Source organism: Triturus cristatus, chromosome 8, assembly GCF_964204655.1.
Source record: "Triturus cristatus chromosome 8, aTriCri1.1, whole genome shotgun sequence".
Classification (NCBI taxonomy): domain Eukaryota; kingdom Metazoa; phylum Chordata; class Amphibia; order Caudata; family Salamandridae; genus Triturus; species Triturus cristatus.
The window spans coordinates 229,198,100-229,216,772 of NC_140591.1; the positions used below are offsets into that span (position 1 = coordinate 229,198,100).

The following is an 18,673-nucleotide window of genomic DNA, read 5'->3' on the forward strand; positions in this document are numbered from 1 at the left end:
TATCAATCAGACTTTAAGGGAATTAACCACTTTAGTATTGCCAATATCGCAGCCATTATCTAAGAGCAAAAAGGATCCTACTAGAAGCAGGGAATTGGTTAAGCGTGGAACATCATGCATTGATGTTCCATACTGTGCTGTTGAATGACCACTTACTAGATAAATAATTTTTAATCACCAATATACTGAACAAATATGTCCTAAATGGCATCCACACAAATATTGCCCCTTTGGAGTGATTAATCGAAAATGTACACCCAATGCAACAAAATATTTGTAAATGATTTTCTGACATACAACCCTGGGTCGTGCTGGAATGAAATGAGTATTTGTGGTTTCAAGGTCATGCCACATGTGCCTGTCTGTATGTCTGTTGGGCACCTGGACAGTATCATCCTGGCACGGTGCATTCTGTAGATAAGTGTGCTGTTCTGGTCCAGCATGGATGTGAGAAGAGAGACTGTATGGAGAAGAGGTTCCTCACCCAGGAGCCCTGGTCCTGTATTTGATGAATGTGAGAGGCGTAACACTCTTAAAATGAGACAGATGGTGAGATACACGGCTGAGGGAGGGTTGGGATTGCGCTCCTTCGACTGGTGACTTGTGATTGTTGGCTGTGTCTGCATTGAAATTTTAATAGAAGTTCAGCCTTTTCCTTATCTATTAGTAGTTTGCAGTAGGAGTAACTGGTGCCACTGGTTCAGCTATCTCTATGAGGCATTGAGTGAGATAGTCCGTGGTAATGGTCTGTGATTGTGTCATTTAGGTGTGAACAGACAAGTAAAACAAAGACAGTAAATCGAAGAAATTAAATTAGTGGTACAATTTATGGGCGATCTTCAATGGCACCGCTCTCCCAAAAATTGGTTAAGTTAGAGAAAAGAGTAAACCTTGCTCAGTACTTGCTTCCAACCAGGAAGTGCAAATAGTTTTTGAAATACAGTTGACGGTGGACCACGCACACTCCTTCACAACGCCGATGCTTCAGTGGTGAGCTTGGACTGCTGGGCCCTGAACACCGTTCTTCCATACCTTACAGTACAAGAAAATACACAGGGAGCATTTGACCTACTAAAACCTAGTGATGGAATCAGGTTTCCAACTAATGTTTTACCAGTTGATGCTCCATTCACATGCGGTGGATTGAGGCAGATGGGCAAGAACCCTTCTATCAACACTCAGGGCCACGCGAAAGTGGCTCTTCAATGGCCCGGAGGTGCTATCTCAGGCCAACCAAAGCTCCAGAGCACTGTGGGATCACTGCAGAAAAACCAAGTGCAACATGAACAGTTTATTTCAGTAGAACTTAGTGTTATGTGTTGAGATGAACATCTGGATGTCATTATTATTAGTAGGTTACAATAACTCAATGAGAACATATTATGAATTACCAACCTCACAAAGGTGCAAGGATGTGTTATACTGTAAAGCATGTTATGTAGGGCCTGCTGTACACCTGCAAATAAGAAGTAATTCTAACTTTCCTCAAAGGCTTAAAATATTAGATTACTAGCCTTTACTGCAGCACTCCTGAACGTCTCATAAAGACAATATATGACAGGCACAAATATATACATATTGCATATATTTTATAAAAAAGAGCACCGTTGCCAACAATATCTTTTATAAAATTCGCTTTGGAATGTGCAACCCTGTGAAACAAATTTGATGTGAAAACACAGAAAATGCAATAATATAATCACCATCAACCCCATTATTCTAGATGCTTTCCTGCAGTCGTTTTTGTCCCCACCTCTTCTACTGATAGATTGTTAAAAAAATAAAAAAACACTTCACTTTCTGTAAAAAAATAACTTTTTTCACATTTCATGAGTGGGCCTCCCCCACTTCAGTCGTGTATCATGACGAAGGATTACTCGGCTGCATTAAACTCTCTCAACCTCATTTACTCCTATATTTACACACAGCCTTATATTTCTGCGCGTCTCACATGAGATGATAAAAGAGCACTGCCTCATGTAAGGCCGTCAGAGGTAGGTAGGAGAAGCAGCTGGCTCCTTGGTACCCTTGGCACTGTCCTGACTACCTCCAGTGTCGGGAGCCATGCAAGGTGACAGCAAAAAGAGGAAACAAAGTGGGCAGTAAGAATCCGGGGCACTTTCTGTAGCCTCCGCTTCTAATGCTGATGGGATAAGGGATCAGTCTTCTGATGCCATCTGTTTTCAATGATCGAGTGGCTTCACTTCCGCTTCCCTTTGAATTCTGATGAATTTAAGTCCATTCATTGCCTCTAACAAGGCAGCTCACAAAGGGATCTGGAGAGCAGTAGGGGGCATACTAATGGCACCAGTGCATACACTGATATCTTGCATAGGGGAGAAATTCTAGGTATGTGGCAGTCTAGAAAACAAGTTCAGTAGTATTGTGTCATGGTTGAAGGTAACCACCAAAGTACATATTTGAGTCGTATTAATTACATTTATATCAATAAATACGCATACTGATTTTAACAATATACATTTATTTTAGAGAGCTGAAGATCTTACCTGACGATGCTGCAAAACAGAGTACTGCAGTCCTTGGCCATGCTGGTTCTGCAGGATTTTCTGAAGCATCAGCTTCTGTTGCAATATCATCGGCACATTTGGAGGTCGAAGAAGCGATTGAGCCTGGGTAGGGTGCTGCTGTTGCTGGGTTGCTGCAGAAGACGGCTGTTGTTGGGTATAGTGCACGATGGAAGGCTTGTTCTGGGAACTCAGGACCAAAGGCGCCTGATGGTTTGTTTGCTCTGAGCTGAAGTGAAATAAGGACTTTGTGCTGCTATGGTGTGGCTCACCTGCAGCGTGGGGATTATTTATAAAGTTTATGTCTTGTTTTTTTTGTTGCATCATCATGTCCAAGTGATTATTTTGGGGGGTGGAGTTAGGTTTATAAAGGTAGTTGTTCATCCCCTTTGACTGAATGCCATTGTTAGTCATTCCAGGTATTTGTGAAGTGTGTGGACTGAACTGCTGCTGGCGAAGGGAAGGACTTGGAACTTTTTCTTGACTGAAAGAGCCTGCTGAGGGACCAGATGATGATAATGTTGACCAGTTAGATGTCTGATTCTGTTGGTGCTGCTGCTGCAGTTGAATTAATGCATGCTGCTGTCTGTTGGCTGCAATTTGTTTCAGTTGTTGTGCATGGGATACTTCCTGCCAAGTAGGCAGCACTCTGCTGGAACAGGAAGACTGCGCTTGGCTCAAAGGCACTGAAGTAACAGGTGAAGAAGTGGACATTGCAGCACTGGACATTGAAAACGCTGTTCCTTCGGAAGAAGGCCTCATTTGTGGAGAACCGGCAGATGCTTGGCTTGAACCTGGGGAATATTCAGTTTTTATCACTATTTTGTCCATTGGCAAAGAAGGCTTAGGTGAGCACCTTTGGTTTTGCTGTCCCAGATCAATATTAAATGGCTCATCTTGCTTTATTGTGATATTTATCATATTCTGTAGCTCCAGGTCACTCATTGGTGGTACTGACATATCAGTTAGTTCATTGAACAGTTCCTGAAGGTCTGCATCCATCATCTGATCCGCAAAGTCATCTTCATATCTGCCTGGGAACATGTTTTCAGAAGACATTTGACAATCTAGGTGTTTGCTGCAGGGCATGGACTCACCTGGCTCTTTCTTTATGTCTTTGAGAGTTAGGTTAAAATTGTCGTTGTTGGACTTTCCATGTACACCTTGCCCATTAGGCATCATTCCTGACGAAGGATGACTTAGTCCATTGTTCATTTGATTTCCACTTGCTCCCGCTAAAAGCTTGTCATTCACCTGTGCCCTTTTGTTGTCAAGGAATGCACACCCAGAAAGGCCATTTTGTCGCTTGATGTTTCCAAGAGATGGGTTTACCACCAGCTTTCTCTTCAGGGAACCTTGGAGCTGGAATTTGTAAAAGAAAATCCACATTTTAGAAGCTTATCTCGACAACACAATCACATCTTATATCTATAGCATGTAAGGTGTTAGGGTTTTTTGGCACAACACTTTTATACTTAACACCACCCAAAGTCTAAATTGTGTCAGAAAGCGTCCGATTAAAGCAAGTCATTACTATTCGATCAATAACCAATATATTCTATGAGACAAATATGCCAGAGTATCATAGGCCCATCAATGATACATATATATGTCTAAAGTACTTTAAGTAAATGATATTATACACGTATGGAAGGAGATTAAGGGAGGTAATTGAAATGGTCTGAGTCAGAAGTCCATAGAAAGAACAAGGGCCTTACTCCCCCCCCTTAACCATCCAGCCAAGAGTATTGCTATTTTAATCAGAATTTAATTGAAAATACTAATTTAATTCACAATATTTTTGGATGATTTTATGTTTTTTTCTTAATGCAGTTTTAAATGTAAGATTACACAATGGGAAATTGTGCTGCATTGTTTTTGGACTTTCTTAGGGCACCCCGACAGTGACCCCTAACATAAATGTTTTAATGACATTAATTTCAATGGGTGACTAGTTTGGGGGAAACAACTACTAAAGACAATTTACACAGGAAATGGTGACTACTTAAGCACAAATGAAATTGGTTATTGATGGTACTACAGCGATTCTAAGAACAGTAGAGCTATTAGAGGAAATCTCATGAAGTCGAAAATGTTGATTTGGTCTCAGAATTTGCTGGTGGTTTTGTTAGAGAAAAAAGGTTTATCTGATCCCAAAATTTGTCATGAAAACTACACATACTGATCTAAGTGTCTAGAATGTGTGACACTTTGCACCTTTTCAGCTATATTAGTATGATTATTTTAAGTACTATGGAACCAGAACCACTGAAGAAACAAGATTATGCAGATATAATGTTTTTCCCATAAATATCAATTTGCCGTATTCGCCACACAATCCATTGTCTGCAACATTATTTGTAGATTTTAGCAAGAAACCATTCAATTTTGTTCAAAGATAGCAAGAGTTATTGATATTTGTTATTACAATTGCTGCACGCAGGGTGCAATAATGACCTGGGCACTTGAGAAAGCCTTTCATCTGCCGATTGTTGTACTTAACATTTGAAGAAAGGGGTGATGTTGCCCATAAAGTGTAAACTCCCACATTTAATGTCCAGGAGGAAGACTATTGGACTGCAGTAGGACATATAATTAAACACAACTGTAATTGTGATTGGATAGAATAGTTCATTCTCGAGATATGTTGATTTCACTTTTAACACCATTGCATGAGGCACTGGTCTCAAAGCTGCAATAATTTCAACAAGGCACTCACCCACACATTCTGTGTGGTCATAGATGTGTGTTTGTGCCTGCTTGGAAGGAGACAGACTTCCCTGTACTTGTTTCTAGCAGTGTGCAGAATACACAGAGTTTTCTCCCTCTGTGACTCACTGTTTGTACAAGATTAACACCGACGTGGAAAGACAAAGCCCTGCTACCATTAAGTCGATAACACACAGGGCGCATTCCTAAACAACCACAAACTGAGCAATGGCCACTTTAAATGCCATTAGGAATAAAATGAAAAAAGATTGTGTCAGGCTAATAATCTCACTCTATGATCAACATCAAAGGGCAGTGAACTATACCAAAACCTTCCTGAGCAACATCAAAGTTTCTAAAAACAACATTTTAGCTCGCCCCCTTCTTTGTAAAATCACAACTCATCGCGGGATTAGGAGATTTGAGCGAGGGTTTCCGTCCATTAGCCCAATTAAGTTTGCCCAAAAAGGATACGCTGGTTACTGGTTTCTGAGTCATATATTTAAATCTAGAAGGAAAAAGCAAATTGTGGAGGGGGCCCGGTGGCTGCAGCAGACAACCATGGGCAGAGAGCCATGGCTCACGCTGAAATGTGTGTCACTCTGATAATACAATAATAGCCACTCGGGACAAGTCTTGGTCGAACTTTGAGACACATAAATATGAGTTCAAAACAGTCATCCCATATTGTAATCTGTCACTAATTTAAAAAACATATATTTTAATGAAGTATATTGCCACAGAAGCAAAACCTTTAGCGCACAATGCTGCCCCTCTAACACCACTTTGTTTGGACATTTACTTGCATATGCTGTGCTTAATTTGTTTACCAGTAACAAAAGAAGTGGTCCTCATGGCCTACAATCTGCCTTCAATTTCATTTTTCACTTAATTTGAAACGACAATACCACATCATGAAGGGGAAAGGTGGTTGCATGTATAGTCTTTCCTTTATTTTTATTACCGGCCATTTTTCAAGGGCTTGTCAAATTGAAGTCATATTTAAATAAAAAATGCGACCATGAGGTGAAATAATGAGATTACATTTATTAATGGCATTGTGTTTTATGTGCAAAATCACTTGCTGTCAGAGCTCTTCACCACTATCACATATAAATAGACTATTGGCGCACTTTCTATTTATTTGTCCTTATTACACAGTACCTCGGAGGCTATATTTAAAGCCTTGCTTAAAAAAACTAAAATTTACACAGATTAAACCAGCACTTTATTTCCTTCAACTCCTGAATTGTGACTGCACCTTATATGTTTGCAGTTTTTTGAAACTAGCCATTATTTTTAGGAGAAGTATGGAGGGATAACTATGCTGCTATTATTGCTGTACCTTTTAATCTTTTTAATTTTGTATAATTATTTATATTCTTAAACTTGTTCATCCTGCCTGTGCTCTTGTTTATAATGTTTATATAATCTGCCTGTCTTACAAATGAACTGGATAGCTCGTTTTTAAACTGTTTATGAAATATGTATATGAATGTATGTTTATGAACTGTGCTTTTATGATTGTAAACATTACAATCGAATAAAGTTATTAGTAAGTAAGTAAGGGTAAAGTAATACAGCTTTGAGCCCAGATAGCGCTAGTTGTGAAAAGAGAATTGAATATGGCACTGCTGAGTCTATAGAATGCCTGCTCGTCTGAAGGCTGTCCAATAATTCACAAAGGGAAAAAAACAGACACATGTGAAAAAGGCCTAATCAACAACTGAGATTGTGTTCAATCACAAAGATCTCATACAAATAACTATATTAAAAGTGCAGCAATGACAGAAACCTGAATCTCAAAAAACATACACATTCATACCAGACAAAGTTCTATCGTGGGATTGCAAGGTAATGCACAAAAGCACATTCTGATCAAAGGTGCAGAAAGGCACAAATAAGCTCTGACATATGTAAATTATTTCGGCCAGATTTGCGAATTTGTAATGATGTCCTGCACAATACACACTAACATAATATATAACTTGAGGATACATAGATCTTTAAGGTAGGGAGATGTGGAGTAATAAACAACAAATCTATACTTATTTACTTATTTTTATTTATAAAGATTTATATAGCGCAAACCAGATCCCGAAGGATATCAGAGCGCTTTACAAAAGGGTGGAAGGAAGATCAAACAAGCATTTGCAATGCAATAGGTCTCGCTGTTATACGAGTTTGAGCTATTGGCATTGTAAATGACAGTGCCTTTTATTTATGTTTAAAAAAAAAAAAAACTTAAATAAAAAGCATTGTCATTTACAATGCCAATAGCTCAAACTTCTATAAATGCGAGACCTATTGCATTGCAAAAGCTTGTTTTTTTAAGAATTATTATTGCCAAAGGCATATCAGCAAAAGGCAGCTTTTTCTCCTTGAAAACTGTTGTTGAAACAGCACAATAGTTATATTGTTACAAAAGGAGCAAATATGTTGTGAATACGGTTTATTGAGCTAAACGTTAATATTCATAACACCTTGTTATCCTTGTGGCCTGGATAACTAGGTCAGCTTGATGTGACTATGCGGATTTGCGAGTGAGCTAGAACTTACCAACAGTTCTTCGTTGAAGAAAAGCAGACAATAAATCACATTTTCACCAACAAGCCCGAGAAATTGAAGTCCAGACACATCTGTTTTGCTAATAGTCATTTATTTAATGGTGAAGATCTCAGACAGGCAGTCACCCATTGATCCGCCAGACACACACGAAAGCACACACAGATGCCAATCAGGGGAGACAGGGAGACAAGAAGCTGCACAAATCGCAATGGAATAATGAATTCCCTGTGAAGACTCCACTGTTGTAAGTCAACAGGATATGCAGGATAACTTACCTGGGTGTGGGGGCTGTTAAGTGCTACAGATGCACATGTGGACATGACCAGTGTCTCCCTGATTGTTTTCCCGATTAGAGCGACGAGAGACAAACACTACCATCAACAAAAGATACTGGAGACAAACAAATACTACCATACAAGGGAGACTGCTGTAAAAAACACACGCTCTCATGGAATACTTCATGGGAAAGAAAAAATAATTCCTGAAAAGCGAGCATTTAGGGAAGAATAGAAGGAGCCAATTAGAGAGGTGGTAAGGAGTACAGGCTCCACGGGAGGAACAATAACATACTGGAGGGGCTGGAACAAATGATGCCAATAGAAAGCAAGCGACTGTGAGCGACAAAACGCAGAGCCAGTTGGGAAGCAATGGGCCGAATGCATTCTTAGGTAAGCTTTCAGCATGTCCCCAGTTTGCGTTTGCAAACAGACTACGAATTTCTAGTCTTGGGAACCATACTGGCAAAATGCCGGATTGTTCACTGGCTGCACCCCTAATGTCCAAATGAGAGGGCATGGGAACGGCATTAGTAGAATGTACCATAGCTAAACGATCTTAAATTAGGGCTACCAGAAAAGAGAACAGTCACAGAGGATTTAGCCGCCTTGGCTGAAATAATATTTAACTTCTCAGACCTCCGTAGACTCGGAGGTGTGGCACGGCCGGTGATGCACGCATCTGTACCCTGGCAGTGTCGGAATACTAGCGTGGAGAGTGCAGACATTTGCAGGGTGAAATACTATTATAAAATATAATGTGGTGAAAGGTATCAGAAACGATGGTGAAGAAAAAAATATTTTTCATGTCTCTTTCCCTTACAACGTGCACTTGACAATAAGAATTTCTAACGTACTCAATGTTTATCGAATATAGACATTTTATAAAAAAATTATAAAAGTATAAAAAACTATTATTTCTTAGCACCAAAAATCGTATAAGAAAAATACTAATGGAAGTTGTTCTATATGGTATTAAGTTAATGCTGCGCTAGTCGATTTAAATTGTAAAAAGTGAACACTGCAGCTTCGTTATTCCTCTAAAGGCGTAAACGTTTTACAGATCTCCCGGAAACTCGGGAAAGACAATGATTGGAGGGTTAGATTTAGCTCTTCGGTTCATGGCGTTGGAAGTTGGTACGAGTCTCACGGTTGAATGAGGCTGATAGGGCGACGGGGAGCAGCTGAGCAGTGCAGGATCTTACGGGAGGTTCTGCTTCAAAAAGTGTGGAATGCGTATATTATTGTTGTAAGGAGGCATTTTAAAACAAGCCCGGCGGAGCGTGGCGCGCGCGCGCTTGGGGGCGGGGGAAGCGCATTCCAGGCGGGGGAGCAGACCCTTTGAAGTGCTCCCAAAAAGCAGATTGCATGGTGGCACGATGCGCGTGATTGTTCGCGTGCTAGCCATGCAATCCGCTTTTTGGGAGCACCTTTAAAACCCGCTTACAATAGTCTCGCCTTGCGATCGCTTACGCGATAGCAAGGCGAGACCTAAAAACCAATGACATCAAGTAAGAATACACAACATGAAAAATCGCAAAATTCACAGACAAATGACGCAAAAGAGAGTACCACAATAAACAGATAATAACGGGTTACGAGGGGGAGCGCATAATGCGGTAAAGAAGAGCAGAATCACATGATGTAACAGTGGTTGTAAGATCAACGATTTCGAGCCAGTGAACCTGGCCCAGATTAGGGAAGGAATTTGTCCATTAGGAATCTTTTGGCTTCTAGTTTGAAAGGAGTCGTTGATAGCAGTGGCATTAGCTATTGCACAAATGGTTCTCTGTGAGTATTTAACTTCACAATATTGTGGTTGCCAATATTTTAGGCTACAATATTCTGGCAGTGGATATATTTTCCCTGCGATATTCTGAAATACAATCTGTGTAAACGCCCATAAATTGTCATGATAATTTGACTACTCTATGACATGTACAAACTAAATGTAAGATAAGAACAACTCCTTTGTTCTTGTTGCAACTTATCACTTTCCTAGTTACAGCTCTGAATTTCATGAATGTTGGGGGCGGAGCTAGCCCTGAAGCGAGATGGCCGCTTGGTGAGCGAGCTCCTCGCATACGCCTACCTATCCTTCAAAAAACATCCTCTCAACACTGGTCTACAATACCTACAACTGGCGTGTTCGTGAGAAGCGGAAGCGGGACCTCTGTGGGACTGATTCTGCTCCCAAAACACACTGGCGGACCCTATATAGGCGGGTGGCGATTCGTGGGCCCGGATCAAGAAAGTGAAAGTGAAGCCGGGGAACCCTGTGTGCAAATACAGCGAGACGTAGAGCACGCAGCGCGGCAGTGGGAGGTGGAGCGACCCGTTACGACCGCGTCTCTACTGAATCGGAAGGCGGAGAAGCTGGGAGAGCTGGGGCCAGACACTGCCCTCACGGTGCGAGGAGCGCGGCGGAGCACCTGCGGAGGACCCGCTGTGGGTGAAAGACCGGTGAGCACTGCCACATTCCCGCCCGGCCCCGGTCTGCGCCTCGGGGCTTGATTCTGCCGGCCTAGAGCACCTCTGTGGGACGGGTGGAGATCGCGCGCGTCCCCGGCGTCTGGCGCTGTCTCCCGCACTACAACCTCATTCGGAGGAGGAGAGGGCCTGGCGGTGCGGTCCTGCGGCGGCCGGGAGGCGGATCGGGAGTGAAGGCTCTGCTACAGGGCACAGCTCGATTGGCCTGATTGCTCCTGAACCAGTGCTCTGCATGAAGATGAGAGTGGTCCCTGGGGGAAATGAAGACCTGGGAAATAGTGCAGATTACTCCCCCCAAGCTGGCAGTGCACTGCTGATGCCCAACACCAATAGAGGACTGATTGGCTACACCTCGCCCATTCACCAGCGCCACGGATGGTGAAGATCACCCCCCACCCACTGCTGGTCTGCTGGGAGCCCACGTATAACGTGATACACGTGCGAGAAGACAGAGAGGTGCGTACAGACGGACAGTGGTGGGCAGCTGGAGGGGCTGAGTGTTATGCCTATTGTGTTCTTAGGGTTTGGACCAAGAGGCGGGTGTGCACTTGCCACCCAGGATACAGTCCAATCAGCATTCAGACATTAAACAGGCGGGCAGGGGCTAGTTTGGCGCTAACACTGCTCCTATGGTACAAACGAATGTGATTGCACCAGTGTCCACAAGCTATGCTTCGCTACACCACTGTGTTCACTGTGAGTGATTGGGTCTTGAACTCCTCTCATTGTATAAATGATCCTCCCGATACGCGCCGGACAGAGGAGGTAGACCCGGGACGCCACTGCCCCAGAGCCGTTGAGACCACCGCGGTATTGCGGGACAGCCTCTAGCCTGCACAATGGGTAAGACAGACCGTACCCAACCAAAAATCACCTTTGACCAAGCCAAGAACCACCAAGATCATAGCGCTGATGACCATTCGCCGGCACAAACATCGGCAGGAGCCGCAGGTGGAGTGACAAATGATGACATTCAAACTATGTTTGCCACAATACAGACTGCGTTGTCCAATATCGACGGGAAAATAGACTCTTTGACATATAGAGTTGATAGGATGTCGGAGCGCATGGATAAGCACACAGAAAGGCTGGACATGGCAGAGTATCCGAAGCCGAAGATGGTCAAGCACAACTGGTCACGAAACAGACGAATATGGAGAAGCAGCTGGCGGTCATGGCTGCAAAGTCAGAGGACTTGGAGGCTAGGTCCCACAGAAGCAACGTATGTTTAATGGGGGTTGCGGAAACAACAAACACGGGCCGGATGGAACAATATGTGGAGCACCTGCTCATCTCCATGTTGGGTCGTGAAACGTTCTTGGAGGTCTTCATCGTAGAGAGGGCCCACAGATCGCTGGCGCCAAAACATCCCGCCGGAGCTCGACCAAGACCGATTATCGCTAAACTCCTAAATTACAGAGATAGAGATGCGGCGCTTCGAAAGGCCAGAGAATTCGGTAAGCTATTGCATGAAGGAATGGAGACATCCATATACCCGGACTTCACGTCATCAGTGCAGGAGGCGTGGAAAAAATTTACAGCAGCAAAACAGAAACTGAGAGACCTGAACGTTCCATATGCCATGTTATACCCGGCCAGACTCAAACTCACAGTGGAGGGCAGGACACAGATCTTCGCTGAACCATCGGAAGTTATGAAGTTTTTACAACAAAGGGGCCAACAGGGAGCGCAGAGAAGATCACCGAGGGGAAAAAACAGGGAACAATCCACCACGTCCGATGTGGAGTGAACATTAACTAGTGGTCGTGCGGCTGCTGGGGCGGTGGAACAGCTGTGTGCTGGGTGGGACCTCTCTCACCGAGCGCCGGACAGTGGCTACTAGACTATGGGAGTCCTACGACCTGGTGGTTCAGATAAGTTGACCCTCTGCATTTATAGATTATGACTCTGTCTGTTGTTATACCCCTTATGATCCAATACAGGGCGGATACACGGGCCTCCACTGGGGTGGACTATCGAACGGACACGCTAAGCACCATCGTGCAGTGTTGGGACTTCTGCTATTTCTGCTATAGGCGTTACCCATGTGGCCTAGCCACAAGAAACAGGAGGGCAGCTCCGGCCCCTACGTGTGTACCACACAAATTGTTAGATTGATTTTTCCTCTAGGCTTCCTTCACTTGAGGGAACATGTTATCTGTAATTGTTGGGAATATCTCCGCTAGACAGGGGAAGGTGGAGTGGGTGGGGGGAAGGGGGATACACAAAAATTTCTGACCAGCGGCATAGTGAAGGACAGGCACATGAGAGACACTTTAATCCACACTTGCATCAGTTAGGAGGAGAATCGGCGGATGGCTGATACCTTACAACAACACAGACCTCTGACACTCCTAACGTGGAATGTTAGGGGGCTGCACAACCCACAGAAAATACGCAAGGTACTGGCATATTTGGACAGACACAAAGTAGATGTAGCCTTAGAGACTCACCTAACCGAAGTATGGGATTCGCAAATAGGGACTAAATGGGCTATATACAGACTGTCATCGTCTTATTCATCCTATGCGAGGGGAGTTCTGATCTGGGTTAAACGCACTACACCTTTCATGCTCATCAATTCTGTGACGGATGACCAAGGACGTTATGCTATGGTGCAGGGGTGCTTCGGGGGCACAGTACTAACTATTGTAAACGTTTATGGACCCAACACTGACGAGCCGTCCTTTTATACACAAATCTGGATGAGACTGCGGGACTTCCAACCTAGCGCTATGGGGGGGAGACTTTAATACCTGCCTAGATCCCACACTAGATAGGTCAACTGGAACTAACAGATATGGTAAACAATCGGCCAAAGTATTGAGAGATGGGATGGTGGACTGGGACATACTAGACATATGGCGACATAGATACCCGGTCCGTAGAGAGGGCACGTGCTTCTCCTCCTCCCACCTGACGTGGTCCAGACTAGATTACTGGCTGATATCTAGGGATGCAAGCACGTGGACCACTGCTATTGTACACTTACCTAAAACACTCTAGGACCATGCACCGGTTCGTATCACACTACAAATCCCGACACACACCCCAAGGCAATTCACGTAGAGACTAAGACCAACGGCACTACAGGACCGTGTATATAGGGAAGAACTACGCCAAGCCATTGTAGACTACTTCACTCTCAACACAGGTTCAGTGCAGAGCACCAGAACACTATGGGAGGCTTTCAAGGTCACTATAAGGGGTCACTGTATCAGCAAACATGCTGGTATATTAAAAGATATTCAGGGACAATTAGAAAGAACAGAGGCAGAAATTACCAGACTGGAACGTGAATTTGAAGACACAGGCGACGGAACGTTATTGGCCAACATTAGAACACAGATCGATAAATACAATGAGTATGCAGACGACGAGATAAAGTATATCTCGCGTAAATTCACTGCTAGGAACTATGGAGAGGGAGGAAGACCTGGCAAAGCGTTATCATACAAAATTAAGCCCACTCACACTTCAACGTACATTACGCAGATCCAAGATGAGCAGCGTAAAACAGTCTATGACACACCAGCCATGCTAGAATGCTTTACCAAATACTACTCTAAACTATACACTGCCCAAGCTGAGTCCTCCACGACAGAAATATATGATTATCTAAATGAGGTGGCACTGGCATGGTTATCGGACACTCATTGTGAATACTTTTGTCACCATATTACCCGAGAAGAAATCGTAGAAGCCATTAATTCTCTTCCCAATAATAAAGCACTGGGGTTGGATGGACTCCCGGGCGAATTTTATAAAGAATACAGCGATCTGCTGATTCCGCACTTTGCAGAAATGCTAGAAGAAGCTTATGAAGAGGGCACACTCCCGACCTCACTAAGTGAGGCACTCCTGATAGCACTCCTGAAACCTGGAAAGGATCTCACCGAGTGCGAACCATACAGGCCTCTATCCCTGATAAATATAGACGCTAAGATATTAGCAAAAATAATAGCAAACAGAATACAACCGCTTATATGTGACCTAGTGCTACCAGACCAGGCAGGCTTCATGCCGACATGGTCCACCACCCACAATCTCCGCACCATCTTTGTGCTATACTACCAACTAGACCCGGATATAGCGGCGGCATTGTTAGACGCTGCTAAGGCATTCGACTCAGTGGAGTGGAACTTCATGTTTGCTACACTTTGGAAAATGGGGTTCCCAGACCCATTCCTGAAATGGATATCGTTACGGTATGCGACGCCCAAGGCTCGGGTCAGAATAAATGGCTACACATCAAATCCAATAAAGGTAACACGTGGTACCGGGCAGGGCTGCCCGCTGTCACCAATGCTCTTTGCATTAATTCTGGAACCACTGGCCTGTAGGATTCGTCAGAAACGCTCAGCCTCGGCGCTGCAATTCGGCTTACGCCCCATTGGTATATCGTTATACGCAGACGACATGGTTTTCTACACCACACACCCAGACAGGAATTTAAACCCACTTATTAGAGAATATATTAGATATGAGCAATATACCGGACTCCGAATAAACTGGGATAAATCAGTCGTGATACCATTGACTGCGGCAACGGTGGCACCCCAGCTGGATTTCCCTTTAAAATGGCAGACGGACCCTATCAAATACTTAGGGGTTTGGATCCATCGTGACCCAGAGTTAGTCACTAGGGAGAACTACGGAACGGCACTGGTGCGATTAGAAATGCAAGTAGACAAATGTATAAAAATGCCTCTCTAAATGGCGGACAGGATAGCTTTACAGAAAATGATTATACTACCCAGGTTTTTATATTTATTTTGGAATATTCCAGTATGGTTAAATGCAGCCTTCTTTGCTAGACTACGCTCAATTCTACAGAAACTCACATGGGCAGGGAAACAGGCCAGAACAAGTTGGAAGGTCTTAACTCAACCATATCACCTGGGAGGTTTTGGGGCACCGGATTTCCATTTATATTACCTCTGCGCACAAGCACAGCATACCCACTATTGGACAAAACCACACGCATACATGCCACATATTGCGGTGGAGGAGGACAGCGTTGCTCCCCTATCATTGACCACGCTTATAGCAGACACGTTAAGCTACACGCCGAGGGCTGGGATCCACAGCGCCTGGTGCACCTCAAGGGCATGGTATGCATTGGCACACAGGGCACACAAACTGCCGGTGTATGCTCGAGCACTACCTACGGCTAGACACCCTAAATTTACCGTAACACAAGAAAGGAATATGCACACACTACTGACGGAGATGGGACTGACTACTATGGGGCAACTATACCCTCATGGCTCCTTCATTCAGTGGACGGACCCCTCCTTTTGTGCTCAGCAACTTCCCCTGAAGCAATTTGCATATTTACGACTACGGGCGGCTGCTCGTTCCTTATATTCCCAGACGAACCCCCACAGCTGAACAACCTACAAATATTGTTAAAGGCCCCCAACCTGAAAAATCTGGTAACACGATTATACAATGCAGCCCAAGAGGAACAGGCCGTGAGACCTACTGCAGCATTAGGCAGGTGGGAGACTGCGCTGGGTGAGACGATAGACGAACAAGATTGGCATTATAGCTGTACACAACTTGCACTCCTCACATCGAACTGCAACCTGCGCATCATCCATTTCAGATTCTTACACCAAGTATATTACACGCCATCTAAACTGCACAGACTAGGCCTAAGGGAGACAGATAATTGCCAGAGATGCAATGCACCGGGCACTGACTTTTTACACACTTCATGGTCCTGCCCGCAGCTACAGACATATTGGGCTGAGGTCACCACCACGCTGTCCGCAATGCTGTCGGAGTGGATTCCCTTGGTGTGTATTCTGGGTGCCAAGAAGCTTAAACACGCTAAGCGCAGGAAATTCTTGGCGGTAGCTTTGCTGCTGACAAAAAGACGCATAGCGATGAGATGGGGAAGCAAGAGACCCCCCAGACTCAAAGATTGGATCACGGACATGACATATTGTAAAACCACACTGGAGACCTATGCAGAAGACATCCCAGAAGCTTCGTGGCCAAGAGACTTCTGGGAGCCACTTGTCCAATATTTACAGTCAGATTCAGAGCCTGAACCGCGACCTGACACATGAAGCACTTTGTTCATACGACTATATGCCTAAGATCCCACACATGTAACGGGGGTTGTGAGGAACAGGAAGAGTAGAGATAAAGGGGTGTGCAGAGACACATGTAAGACGAGCCACTACCTATCGCTGTAGACACTGCGACTGAAATAACTATGTGTACGATGCAAGTTGAACTTTCAATGTGACATGTATTACTGAATAATGAGGTTTGAAGTGTATTGAATGCTCTGTAACTGCTGGTTAGATGAAAAATAAAATAATTAAAAAAAAAGAATTTCATGAATGTTTCCTGAATACAGTTCCAAAACTCCTCCTCAATTTTGCACTAGTCGATGCCAACATGTGGCTGGACCAAATAAACATGATCACAATCTGAAAAATAACACACATTCCCCCGAACAAGGTCATGATCAACTGATGCTGCCGGATGTACACCATACCTGATATTCATTTCTAGCTCAGCGCCTCAAAAAATTGAGGTAACGCCCTGCGTCTGGGAAAACATATCTTTGTGATTCACCAATTGCCTAAACTAGGTGCTAGACCATGCTTTAAAAGCTTTCTTAATCAGACCAACAACATTCTGTTTCTCCAGAATATTCACAAACATCACCGCAAAAGAAACGTGGAAGACTTCCACACTTACCCAAAACCTATGAACAAAGCTCTACAAAGTATTGCTAAACATGTTTGACATAGACTTAGTAGCCCTTGACAAAAAAGTAGAAAATCATATCCTACATTTATAATAAAATATCACAACTAAAAGGGAAAGGCTTAGCTTTACAACAGTAAAGGTGGACATCAGACTTGCACCAACAGAATAGAATAATTATAGTAATGACTTCTGACGCAGACACACCCCAAATCGAGCTAACTTCAGACTCTGGATTCATATATTGCTTTGCAAGTTTAATGACTGGCTAGCAAAAGGCTAACAATCAGTGACACAGCAAACAACACAAACAATTAAAGCTGCCAATGCACAACATTTAAACGTGCAGGGACTTCAATGGGACTGGCCAAATGAAACAAACGACTTCCTCCCTTGTAACGGATGTATGATTCACTATAATCTTTTTAAAGAAAAAATAAAGACAATCAATATCTGAAATGTCCTCCAAGACATTGATTCCCCAGTCTTCAAAATTACATTGAATAACTGAATGTCACAAAGCAAACACCCAATGTATTGCACAATAAATCCACCCATCCACCGCCTGAAACATCTGTTACAATATTTATTGATATATTTATTTATTTAAATACATTTTGTAGTGCAAGCATCATGACCTGAAGAAATCAGATACTGCCCAAATAGATGTTAATGTACAAAAACAATAAAAACACAGACTGGACAGAACCTTGGTACACAGGAATTAAAAAGTAAGTTTGAAAGAAAAAGAAACTGAAAGTACTCCAAAGGAAATGAGCTTATGGTTACTCCTTAATTACATGATATGGTACAGTATGCTATCACACATGATATGGTACCGTATGCTGTCTTAAGAGAATGGGCTTTAAAAGCTTGGTGAAGATCCCTCTTGGGTTCCGCAACCAGATAATTTCAATCTGACTCTTTTTTCTGTGTTGTGCATCCAAACGTTTATTGATTGTTGAGTGTTACTGACCGACTACCACTGCTCTATCACGTTTGGCACTTCAAGCACTCCAGAGTCACAAAACTCCTATTGGAGAACCAGTAATTCGATTTTTTTTAAACAAATGTATCTTTTTATTATTATGTGCATAGGAACAGTCATATAACAAGTCCCAATATTGGGATAAACTAGTCCATATGCCCCATATACAGAAAATAAAGTAAAAATTAGACATTCCTAGATCGACATTCCACAGACCATATGTATAGCACTGGTTAGTTGGATGAATTCACAACTATAAATAATCCACATGATGAAATGGCCACAGACACGATATTTTTGTATGCTTATTTGTATAAATTTCCCTGTTTGCCCTTTCACAGTAGTTCATACCACTAAGCCATACCACTAGGGGGGACTCCATCCCT

At 43.3% G+C, this 18,673-nt stretch overlaps 1 protein-coding gene across 1 annotated transcript in view; it reads right to left on the reverse strand.

The window, feature by feature from the left end:
- Positions 1 to 18,673, reverse strand: part of MAML2 (mastermind like transcriptional coactivator 2) — a 576,438-nt gene that overhangs the window by 262,977 nt on the left and 294,788 nt on the right. The window contains exon 2 of the mRNA XM_085621429.1: positions 2,508 to 3,887. Coding sequence (XP_085477555.1) covers positions 2,508 to 3,887 — 1,380 coding nt within the window. The remainder of the gene's footprint in view (positions 1 to 2,507; positions 3,888 to 18,673) is intronic.